The sequence below is a fragment of the Bison bison genome, unplaced genomic scaffold (genome assembly GCF_000754665.1).
Source record: "Bison bison bison isolate TAMUID 2011002044 unplaced genomic scaffold, Bison_UMD1.0 scf7180017864123, whole genome shotgun sequence".
Lineage (NCBI taxonomy): Eukaryota > Metazoa > Chordata > Mammalia > Artiodactyla > Bovidae > Bison > Bison bison.
In genome coordinates this window covers 97,445-109,957 of record NW_011494695.1, presented here as the reverse complement: position 1 = coordinate 109,957, position 12,513 = coordinate 97,445, and the positions used below count along the sequence as shown (strand labels likewise).

At 47.2% G+C, this 12,513-nt stretch overlaps 1 protein-coding gene across 1 annotated transcript in view; it reads right to left on the bottom strand.

The window, feature by feature from the left end:
• SCARA5 (scavenger receptor class A, member 5) overlaps window positions 1-12,513 on the bottom strand; it is a 133,962-nt gene that overhangs the window by 56,761 nt on the left and 64,688 nt on the right. Inside the window, exon 4 of the mRNA XM_010839607.1 lies at window positions 5-284. Within this exon, the coding sequence (XP_010837909.1) occupies window positions 5-284 (280 nt within the window). The remainder of the gene's footprint in view (window positions 1-4; window positions 285-12,513) is intronic.

The window sequence follows — 12,513 nt, the reverse complement described above, 5'->3', positions numbered from 1 at the left end:
GGCCGCGCGCTCCCGCAGCAAGACCACCGCCTGCTCGCTCTGCGCCGCCTGGGCCTGCAGCCCCCACAGCGCCCCCTCCAGGCGCTGCACCGCGCCCGCCAGCGCCAGCAGCGAGTCCGACTGGTTCTGCAGCGCGTCGTGCGCCTTCCACACCTGCTCGCTCAGCTCCCCTTGCAGCGGGGCCTGCAGCAGCCGCAGCTGCAAGTCCCGGAAGCTCTCGTTCAGCCGGTTCACGTTCCGAGTCAGCGCCTTCAGGTCGTCCGGGGAGCTCCGGGGCCTGGACACTGCGGAGATGGAGGAGAAGGAGGAGGTGGAGAGATGAGACGGCTGCGGAGATCCTCCGCCAACCCCCGCCCCGGCAGGAGACGCTCAACGAGAGGAAGGAAAAGCAGAAGTGGCTAAGGCTGAGCGCCTTAACACATCCCCTAAACGGTGTTCAGCCAGTGTGGTCCCCAAACACGTCTGCCCGTGAGAATCACCTGGCCAGGGATCCCACCTGTAGAAATTGTGATCGGATGGGTCTGGGAGGTGACCCGGGCTTTGGAATTTAAAAAAAGAGCCCAGGGTAGTTATAAGATGCGGTTGAGTTTGGGAACCCCTGGACTCATCTATGGGCTTCCCAGGTGGCGAAAGGTAAAGAACCCGCCTGCCAATTCAGGAGACATAAAAGATGCAGGTTCCATCCCTGAGTTGGGAAGATCCCCAGGAGAAGGGCCTGGCGACCCACTACAGTATTCTAGCCTGGAGAATTCCATGGACAGAGGAACCTGGCGGGCTACAGTGCATGGGATCACAAAGAGTCCAACAGGACTGAATCGACTTAGCCTGTATGCACGCACGCACGCATGCACGCACAGACTTATCTATGGATGAGGTTGATCCGTAGGAACCGGTCTCTCTCTCTCTCTCTTTTTTTTTTTTTTTTTTTTTGTATTTTGGAAAGGATCAGGCATCAGCAGTTCCACGAGGCTTACCCTCCAATATTGTGTGTCATCCTCTCCACTTTAGAAGGGAGGTACCCTTATCCCCTGGAGAAGGAAATGGCAATTCGTTCCAGTATTCTTGCCTGGGAAATCTCATGGACAGAGGAGACTGGCAGGCTACACAGTCCATGGGGTTGCAAAGAGTCGGACACGACTGAGCAACTAAAGAGCAGCAAAGGACCCTTATTTACCCCTCTTTACGGCTAAAGCTGTTACTTTTGCCTCAGACAGCACAGCAAGTAAGACATGGAGACAGGATTCCAACCCAGAGGGCTTGCTTGCTCTGGAACCCAGATGCTGCCCTCCAAGTCTGCTCTGGAACTGCCTAAAGGGACCATGCCAGCAGCAGACTCAGCCAGGCTCCGGGCAGCTCTGGTAATTCCCACTCCCCAGTTCAGGATCCCATTCCCTTTAGGCTAGGGGAGATGCTTTTTACATCCATACCTTCCCTTCTCTGGGGCTTCCCAGATGGCGCTAGTGGTAAAGAACCCGTATGCCAGTGCAGGAGACATAAGAGACTCAGGTTTGATCCCTGGGTGGAGAATATCCCCTGGAGGAGGGCATGGCAACCCACTCAGTATTCTTGCCTGGGCCCATGAACAGAGGAGCCGGGCAGGCTACAGTCCATGAGGTTGCAAAGAGTCAGACACAACTGAGTGAATTAGCACATGTGCATTTCCCTCCTCAGACAAACAACCACCTCAATGGTCTTCCACCCTTTTCTCTTGAAAAAGAGGTTTCCTTTTCTTGATTATAAGCAGCTAGTTCACAATATGAAGGGGAAGGGCATGCCTCTGAGTCATTATCATCTAGCATCGGGTGTCTCCTGCATGCTCATGGAGCACTTAGGGACACAGCAAACCCTGGTACATCCTGGGATGTCTAGGAATGCTGGTCTGTTTGCTGTGCACTGTCCACACCTTTGTCTCCCTCTCTGATCTACACACCAGAAAGATGGAAACTAGTAGTGGGGGTGGGGCAGAGTAGGAGGTAGAGGCGAAGGAGGCACAGAGGGAATTCTGCCTTGGAAATCTTGGGATGGAGAGAGCTGGGGAATCTGGTACACAGCTTGTTCAAGTGATGAGGGGATCCATATACACTAGCTCTTTCCTGAACCTCAAGCTGGGACTGAGGAAGGTGGTTTTGTGGGTGCTGGAGCTGATGCTTCTGCCAGTGCACAGCATTTATGGTGGCTGCCCTGGAGGATGTAAGTCATCTCAGATTACATTCAGAGGCTCACAGCATTAGAGGAGCATTTGAGCCCCACTTCAAATTCTCCCTTGAGACTTCCCTGGCAATCCAGTGCTACCACTGCAGGGGGCAGGGTTCGACCCCTGGTCTGGGAACTAAGATCCTGCATCCCACATGGCACACCCAGAAACAAAAAAATGACAATAGTCAACAAAATTAAAGTGTTCACTCAGCACTTTAATCTCCAAGAAAAGCATATGCCCAACCTCTGCTCAAAGCCATTCTCTCCACTTTCAGTTAGTTCTAAGTGCTGGAATGTTCTGTATTCTGTTCAGACTTGAAATTTGCCTCCCTGTACTCTCTAACCACTGATTTTGCCCTCTGAGGTCACAGAAAGCAAGTGAATTTTACTTTTCCCACAAGACAGCTCTTCAGAATCTCAAAGACAGTGATCACATCCTGGCTATGTAACAATGCTTCTGGTTAAAGTCAGCAGTTCCTTCATCAGCTGTCTCCTGACTAGCTTCTGAGCGTCCATACCTCCTGGCTAACCTCTTCTGCACATAACAGGGTGTCAACATCCCCTTACAGGGTGGGGCTTGATCTAAATTTGTTTTTTCCATGGTGTATAAAGACTGGGCGAAGTTTGGAAGAGGGGCCTTCAACTTCATTCTGGGCAGAAGACTCTCTACTATGGCCCAAACTGAGTTTTTCAGACTTGCATCATTGATTTTGAGTCTAGGCAGTCTTTGGTAAAAAGTTTCCCCATTTTACAGATAAAGAGACTGAAGCCATGAGCATATTTATGATCTGCCTAACGGCATGCTTTCTGACTCCTGGTCCAGCGGTTCCCTTCATGCCCCACTACTCTGAAAAGTTAGTCAAAGAGTCGTCAAGGGATTTCCCTGGAAAGGTCCAGTGGTTAAGAATCCACTTTTCAATTCAAGTGACATGAGTTCGACCCCTGGTCAGGGAACTGAGATCCCACATGCTGAAGAGCAACTAAGCCTGAGCCACAACTAGAAAGCCCGTGCGCCACAATGAAATATTCCGCCTACTGCAAATAATGCCTTACGCAGCCAAATAAAGAAATCTTTTTTAAAAAGAGTTGTCAATAGAAGTAAAGGTTCTGGGGAAATGAATCCATGATGCAATCACAACCCAAGCAACCACAGGAACTGTCTGCCTAAGAAGTCATCGCAGGCCAGGGCCTGATTGTGTTTGTCTGATATTCGACCAGACTGATTGACAAGTATTTGAGACAGGGCGGTTGGAAACCAGAAAGCCTGATATTCTAGTGTCAGTCTGTGCTCTGGATGCTCTGAGATTCAGAGAAACACCGCAGCTCATCAGAAGGAGTAAACACTAGGTTTGTCGATTCTGGTTTTAACGTTGGGATTGCGAATGACTAAGAGGAACAGTGCAAGTACTTGATTTTAATGCTCATTAGCTCAGGCCTGTCAGAGGCAACCCCGTGAAGGAGGCAGTTTCCCTTAAAGCCACTCTCCGCCAGCTCCCACCAGCACCTCCCTCCCTCCCTCTGCAGGTGGTCCCTGTGCCCTGGGAGGCCACCCGCCTTGCCCATCAGCCCCCAGCTTTCAGATCTGAGACCCTGTCTCTCTCAGAAAACTGGACTGAAACTTGCCCATATGGTGAAGGTTGACAATCAGCTACCCCTTCCTAGAGAGTCCATCTGAGTCTTTGATCATTTTTCATTGCACAACCAATTTTAACATAAACTGAAAGGAAAGAAAGAAAAAATTGTTCCACCATCTCACAACCTCCAACAAAGAACACTAGTTTCCTTTCCATTTTCTTCTAGTTCCATCCAAATGCATACCCAGTCTTTACAATTCAATTCCTGTGCTTTTTAAATTTGTGAATGATTATTTCACACTTTCCCCATCTGTCCTTTATAATTATCCTTCTGATGGCTGCCTAAGAGCCCATCAGGGAGATGCCTGGTAGTTTACCCACTCTCAATCATCGAAAACAAGTGCAGAAAGGTCCCTCCTTCTCTTGAATTTTTTCCTGCCAATAAATTCCTAGAAGCTGGATTAGTAGAGCCACAGTTATAGACATTTTTATAACTCTTAAAAATTCCAACCAAATCACAAAAAGAAAAGAAAAAAATTCTAGCCAAATCACTTCCCGTAAGTTATACCTATTTGTAATTACATTATAGGCTTTCCAGGTGGTGCTAGTGGTAAAGAACCCAGCTGCCAATACCGGAGACATAAGAGACTCAGGTTCGATCCCTGGGTTGGGAAGATCGCCTGGAGGAGGAAATGGCAACCCACTCCAGTGTTCTTGCCTGGAAAATCTTATGGACAGAGGAGCCTGGTAGGCTACAGTCCATGGGGTCACAAAGAGTCGGACATGACTGAAGCGACTTAGCACACACATGTACATTATAGATTTTTAAATGTGCCAGTTTCAATAAAACCTCAATGCACTGAGTATTACAATTTTCATATGGTTAATGTCACAGATCGGAGAAGGCAATGGCACCCCACTCCAGTACTCTTGCCTGGAAAATCCCATGAAGTGACTTCTAAGTCGCTTCAGTCGTGTCCGACTCTGTGCGACCCCATAGACGGCAGCCCACCAGGCTCCCCCGTCCCTGGGATTCTCCAGGCAAGAACACTGGAGTGGGTTGCCATTGCCGTCTCCAGTGCATGAAAGTGAAAAGTGAAAGTGAAGTCGCTCAGTTGTGTCCAACTCTTCCAGACCCCATGGACTGCAGCCCACCAGGCTCCTCCGCCCATAGGATTTCCCAGGCAAGAGTACTGGAGTCGGTTGCCATTGCCTTCTCCAGATCCAAAATGGTAGCCTGTTATTTTATGTTAGTATATTTGCATTTTAGAAGTGACTTTCTCAAGGCAATGCATTACCTACCTATCTTTACAATTTGATTTCTGGGTTTTTTAATTTAATGAATTAGCTCAAATGAATGATATGGGTATTTTAGGTACTCAGTCTAATCAGAACGAAATTATTTGAAAGAGTAAATACTCTTTGGGCATCCAGTCGTGCTGTAGAAGCCCAGAGCAGCCTCCCTCTTTTGAGATCACTTACCCACCCCAGAAATGAATTCTCTCCTTCCAGCAGTCACAGTGTGTTCTCAGCTCACACTACCCCACCCCCTCTTACCCCTACTTAATCCCTTCCAGATGTTTGCTGTCCTCAACAGGGAACAATTCTTCCTTGAGTGTGACTCTCTTAATTCATGTTTATGCAAACAGTTCATTTATCTCTCTGCCTGCTGTATTTACTTTTAATTGCTCTAACTATTCTTTAGCTTTCATACTTTCACAAAGGGGAAGATAAATTGTAGAGTAACAATAATTACTGGCATTTCCCAAGTCCTCACTCTGTGCCAGACATGTTCTAAGTACTTCCCATATTAATGCATTTAATTCCATAATAAGCCTATAAGTGTTGTTATGATCTTCATATTCCAAATGAGGAAACTGAGGCACACAGAGGTCGAGTAACTCACAAGGTCACATAGTTGGTAGACAGAGGAGACTGACTTTAGATTCAGGTCATTAGGGTTCAGAGCTCCCATTGTGACACCATCAATCCTGAATATTCATTGGAAGGACTGATGCTGAAGCTGAAATTCCAATACTTTGGCCACCTGATTCAAAGAACTGATTCATTGGAAAAGACCCTGATGCTGGAAAAGACTGAGGGAAAGAGGAGAAGGGGACAACAGAGGATGAGATGGTTGGATGGCATCACCGACTCAATGGACGTGTAAACTCCGGGAGTTGGTGATGGACAGGGAGGCCTGGCGTGTTGCAGTCCGTGGGGTCGCAAAGAGTGAGACACGACTGAGCGACTGAACTGAACTGAAAGGGTGGAAAGCACAGAATAAACTTTTCATTTATTTTATTACTTATTTATTTATTTTTGGCCACATCACGTGGCATGCAGAATCTTATTTTTTCCCAGCTATGGATCTAAACTACACCCCCTGCAGTGCAAACATGGAGTCTTCACCACCAGGGAAGTCCCTAGAATACACTTTTTAACAGAGACGCACAAATAGGGAATAAGCTTTAAAGGTAGTGAGTTCCCCATCATAAACCCAGGTGGGAGTTAGGCTGCTTGGCAGGAATCATGGATTCTAATTCAGATTCTGATTCAGTACTAATTGCTGAATCCTAATGAATGTGTTCATGTACACTTTGTAATAATGTTTGATTGATGGATGAATATCTGTCAGGCCACACCCTGGGCTAGGTGAGTCACACAAACACATTTCCTGCAGTCTTCCCACCCAGACCCCAGCCCTGAGCTGGCTCCCTGTTTCATAATCATCTTTTATGCACATTAAAAAATGATGATATGCTGGCGAAGTCAAGATGCTCCAGACTGACCAGAGAGGCTGTGTTCCCCAAACACATCAGACACACCCACCGTGCCAGCAGAGCAGGGGAGGTGCCTGTGAGCTGGAGGAAGAAAAGCAAAGTGTTCTGTTTGAGGTTTGGCGACCTAAGCCTTGAGCACTTGTGTTAATAACCCTTTATCTTTGTACAAAGTTTCACACTCATTATCTCCCTTAATTTAAAATATAATTCATCTTGGGAGGTAGGCAGTGCTGCAAGTATTCCTAATATCCTCAAAGGGTAAAAAAGAGGCTCAGAGAAGGCCAGAGATGCCAGAGCATAAATAAGGATGGATTGGGGTCATCGTCCCATTATCCAGTCTTTTGTCCTCCATACCTGCTGCAGGGATGGTCAGCCCCATACTGAACTCCAAAGTCTACTTGGGGGAGCAGGCTAGGAGATGACATTTCTTAAGCACCTACCACACGCTGAAGCTGAAGCTCTAATACTTTGGCCACCTGATGCAAAGAGCCGACTCCTTGGAAAAGACCCTGATGCTGGGAAAGACTGAGGGCAAGAGGAGAAGGGGCAACAGAGGAAGAGATTGTTGGATGGCATCACCGACTCAACGGACATGAGTTTGAGCAAATTCCAGAAGATGGTGAAGGACAGAGCTGTAGACTGTGGGGTCACAAAGAGTTGGATACAACTTAGTGATGGAACAAAAATATGCCAAACACAGCTTTAGTCTCTTGTTAGGAGTGACTTCGTTTCATCTTCCCAGCACAGTTGTGAAGTAGGAATTCTGCCTGTGTTCAGATGAAGGAGCTTGAGAAGGTAGGAAAGAGTGAAAGGAAGCTCAAGATGCTTGGTTTATGAAGGCCCTGCTGGCCCCACCCTTACACAAAACAAACAACAGAAAGTATCTCTCCCCCTTTTTTCCAGGCCACCTGAGCAGAAGTCCTGCATCAGCCTTAGAAGTGAGAGGGACTTGTTAGTGGTTTGGGTGTCAGGGGTTGCGGGGCATGGAGAACTGGCATCCTAGTCTGATGGAGAAGGCCGGTGGAGGAAGGGAGCAGATTCTAGAATGCAGTCAGGGGCCATAGAACTGTGTGGTCCTTCCAAGCCTACAGGCAGATGGTATCACCATATCACAGATCAAAAATTGAAACTCAAGTGACGCAGTGACCATCTGTGAGTAGGAGCTGGACCTGCCTGGCTGTTCCACTGTCCCATGCAGCCATCCTGGCCTTGTCCTCATTTAGGCTCATGATGCTGATGGGAGGAAGGTGGGTGTCAGAATTCACAGAGCGTCACATTAAAGGGCGTCCCGGGTGTCTCAATGGTAAAAGAATCCGCCTGCCAATGCAGGAGACAAAGGAGATGAAGGTTCGATCCCTGGGTCGGGAAAATCCCCGGGAGAAGGAAATGGTAACCCACTCCAGTATTCTTGCCTAGAGAATCCCATGGACAGAGGAGCCTGGTGGGTCCCTGGGGTCGCAAAGAGTCGGACACAACTGAGCACGCATGCAGACACATTGAGGGAAGAGTTGGGAAAGGATGGGGCTGAAATGAAACTGCAAGTCAGGCACCTCAATTTAAGCACCAAGAAAGAGACAAGAAAGGAGGCTTTCTTTCAGGAGGTCCGTAACACCCGGCTGGATTTCCTGAGATCTAGATACATGTGACTTTAATAGAAAATTCATTTAAAACTGGACCATAATGCTCATTCCAAATTGCATAAAAGGTTATCGGTAGATCTTTAGCACTTAAAGTGATGCACATTTTCACTAGGGCTCCCCAGTTTCCAAGAGGTAGGAGAAAACCAGGGCCAGCCTTGTGGTGTGTGACAAGGCCCCACATGCAAAAGGGCCCCATGCTTGGGGCTTACTGCCCTGCTCTCACTCTCTGGAAATTTTGGATTATTTTATTTTTGAATGTGTGTTTTGCAAATGAAGGGCAGAGGCAGGGGAAATGAAGCAGACGGGGCAGGTGAGGTATTAGAGGACATGTATAAGGACCCAAAGAGGAAAGCAGCAGATTGGTAAGTTTGAAAGTGTTAGTGTTAGTTGCTCAGTCATGCCTGACTCTTTGTGACCCCATGGACTGCAGCCCGCCAGGCTCCTCTGTCCATGGGATTCTCCAGGGAAGAATATGGGACTGGGTAGCCCAGAGGCCCCTTCTCCAGGGGACCTTCCCAACCCAAGGATCGAACTTGAGTCTCCTGCATTGCAGGCAGATTCTTTACCATCTGAGCCACCCTGGTACATTTGGGGTGAGCTTATTAACTTTTTTTTTTAAGTACTGGATTGGCCGAAAATCTGATTCAGATTTTTCAGTAAGCTGTTTTGGAAAAACCTGAAAAACTTTCTGGCCTACCCAATATCACATGTCCCCGCTCCGAGCTCACTCAGCAGGATGTCCTGGATCATCATCTACAGGCTGGAGACTGGCTTATTTGTCTGCAGCCCACCATCCCCTGCACTCACACAGAAGAGAGCCAGGAGTTTGCAGCCACAGTGCAGAGTAGCAGGAGGCCCTTTGAGAAGGAAACCACCAGAAGCTCCGTCTTTGCCCAGGTGGCCTGAGCTTTCTGATGCTCTGTTCACCAGAAGACTCATCAACCAGTGGCTCCCAGGGCCACATGCTTTACCCACATGGGTGTGCTGTCCTGAATGCCTGTGTGCAGAGGCCTTTGTCAGTTCTGGGACTAGAGGGCTCCCTAAGTAAGTAAGCCCAGTGGCCAGTTTTAGGTCCTTCAGGCAGGATCCAAGAAACAAGCATGAAGGATGCAGATGGCATCTCTGAAACAGTGCAACCCAGATGCCCAGCCTTTATGCATAGACCTGTCTCTGGCCCATGGAGGAGCACAGACTCTGAACTGGGGGATGTGTGGAGAGGAGGCTGACTGCCGGCCAGCAGACAGCCATGGATATCCACATTAGGATGGCCTGGCACAACCTCAGAGGAAGAAAAACTCCACCGATATGTTGGTTACTTTCCCCAGAGGTGTGCTGGGTGCTCTGTGCTCCTGGCACAGGCATTCCCTTTGGTGGTCCAAGCCAACGGAGTCTCTCATAATTCAGTCTTGATGACCGTGGAAATGGGATCCAAGACAAATTATGATGAAAAAGGCTCTTCTTGAGGAGGCTGTTCCCAGGACCCTCACTTCAGAGGCCAGAGTATCTGAAATCATTACGAGCAATGTCAGGAAATGCAGCATTTTGATGGGGTGCACGCGTGTGTCCTCAGTCACTCAGTCGTGTCCGACTCTATGCGACCGCATGGACTGTACTCTGCCAGGCTCCTCTGTCCATGGAATTCTCCAGGCAAGAATACTGGAGTGGGTAGTCATTCCTTTCTTCAGGGGGATCTTCCCCACCCAGAGATCGAACCCACATCTCCTGCGTCTCTTGCACTGGCATGCGGGTTCTTTACCACTAGCGCCACACGGGAAGCCCCATCCTGAGAGAAGCAGATCTAAAAACCATTCTATATATGGGTACGCTTTTTGTTATTATTGTTTCCTTTCTTCCTTTTATGGGTCTTTTAAAAAGCTTTTTATTTTATATTGGAATATAGCCAATTAACAATGTTGTGACAGTTTTAGGTGTCCAGCAAAGGGACTCAGCCATACATATACACGTATCGATTCTCCCCCAGATTTCCCTCCCATCCAGGCTGCTACATAACTTTGAGCAGGGCTCTCTGTGCTGTACAGTAGGTCTTTGTTGGTTCTATTTTAAATATAGCAGTGTGTACCTGTCCATTCCAAACTCCCTAACACTCCCTTTATCTGTCCTTATATTTGCCTTCTTTTTAAAATGTATTTTTTAAAAAACAAATAAGTGGTATATTACTTTGCTGGGGCTACCATAACAAAATAGCACAGACTGCATGGCTTAAACGACAGAAATTAAAAACTAGTTGTCTCATAGTTCTGGAGGCTGTAAGTCCAAGATCAAGGTGTCAGCAGGTCTGATTTCTGCTGGAGGCCTTTCTCTTTGGCTTGTAGCTTCATTCCTCCTGTGTCTTTCGTGGCCTTCCCTCTGTGCATGTCTGTGTCCTAATCTCCTTTCCTTATAAAGACACTAATCATACTGATTTAGGGCCCAACCTGGTGACCTCATCTGACTCTAATCACCTCTTTAAAAGGCCTGTCTCCAAATACAGTCATATCTGGGGTACTGGGGGTTAGGACTTCAACACTTGAATGTTGAGGGGATGCAATTTAACCCATATAAGTGAGGCCCTTTACTAGAGATTAACTGGAAAGAAGTTGGGGTGGACAGTAAAAGTGGGTGTTGATTTCCAAGCCTCTTTATTGCAGTTATTTCTAGAAAGTGGCCCTCAAAGACTTATTAGTGGAACATAGCTATAAAGAAATAAAAACCTGGGCTTCCCAAGTGGTCCAATGGATAAGAATCCACCTGCCCATGCAGAGGACATGGGTTCGAACCCTTGTCCAGGAAGACCCCATATACTGAGGAGTAACTAAGCCCATGGGCCACAACTTCCAAGTCTGAGCTCTAGAACCTGGAAGCTGCAACTGCTGAGCCCTCGTGTCTAGAGCCCGTGGTCTGCAACGACAGAAGCCACCGCAATAAGAAAGCCATGGATTGCAAGTAGAGAGTAGCCCCTGCTCGCTGCAACTAGAGAAAGCCCGCACTGCAACGAAGACCCAGCACAGCCAAAAATAAATTAATATTTTCAATCTTTTAATTTGGGTGTTGACATGTATTTTAACTTTTGAGATCCTTTGAGATCACCATTCAAATATCTAGCTTCTCAGATGAGATGTGTCCTGCATTGTATGTGCGTGTATGTGCCTTGTTTTATCACACCTTGCTTTACTGCACTTTGCAGATACTGTGCTTGGTACAAACTCAAGGTTTGTGGTAACCCTTCATCAAGCAAGTGTCATTTTCCCAACATTTGCTCATTTTGTGTCTCTGCATCACTTTTTGGTGATTCTTGCCATATTTCAATTCTCCTCCTCCTTCCCCTGCCCTGCCAGCAAAAAGATTATGACTCTCTGAAGGCTTAGATGATGGTTAGCATTTTTTTATTTTATTTTATTATTTTGCCCACACCATGCATATTGTGAGATCTAAGTTTCCTGACCAGGGATTGAACTCATTCCCCTTGCAGTGGAAGTGCGCAGAATCCTAACCACAGGACCACCAAGGAAGTCCTAGCATTTTTTAGCAATGAAGTATTTTTAAATTAAGGTACGTACATTGTTTTTTTTAGACACAATGCCATTGCATACTTAATACACTACAGGATAGTATAAACATAACTTTTATACACACGGGAAAACAAACAATTCCTGTGATGCACTTTATTGAAATATTCACTTTATTGTGGTGGTCTGGACCCAGACCCACATGATCTCTGAGGTATGCCTGTATATATAATTATTTTCTGTATATTATGATATTCTGACATCTTAAGAAACTTTTCTGGCTGGGGAGAGACTGCTCCTCCTGAAGCTGGCCAATTCTCAGAGATGCAAAGGGCCCTGCTGGGAGCATCCCTTTTCTATCCAATCTGGAGCCACACTTCTTTTCTCTGCCCCCAAAAAACATTTCTCTGCCTCAATCTTCCCAAGGCTGGTCCCAAGGCAACTAGAGAACACGTCTATAGCCCACAGTCCACCAAAATTATTCAAACTAGCTAGAACTGCCTTGTCTTTCTCACAGAAACCCCAATAAAGGCTGGGGCCTGACTGTTCCCCTCACTCCTGTTTTCTGCCTTCTGACCCCCCTTCCCCATAAGGTTCTGTGTGGCCTGCATGCCTCCTGTCTCTGGTATCTGTGAGTACAAGAAACTCGGCCTGAACCTGTCTCCTCTCAGGGCCACATCCACCTGGCCATTTCAGAAAAGAATACATGACATGTTTATATGCCCAGTTCTGCAGATGAAGCTTAGAGAGATTGAGTGGCTTGTTCAAAAAAACACTACTAGTGAATGGCAAATCCAGATTTAACCCATTCATC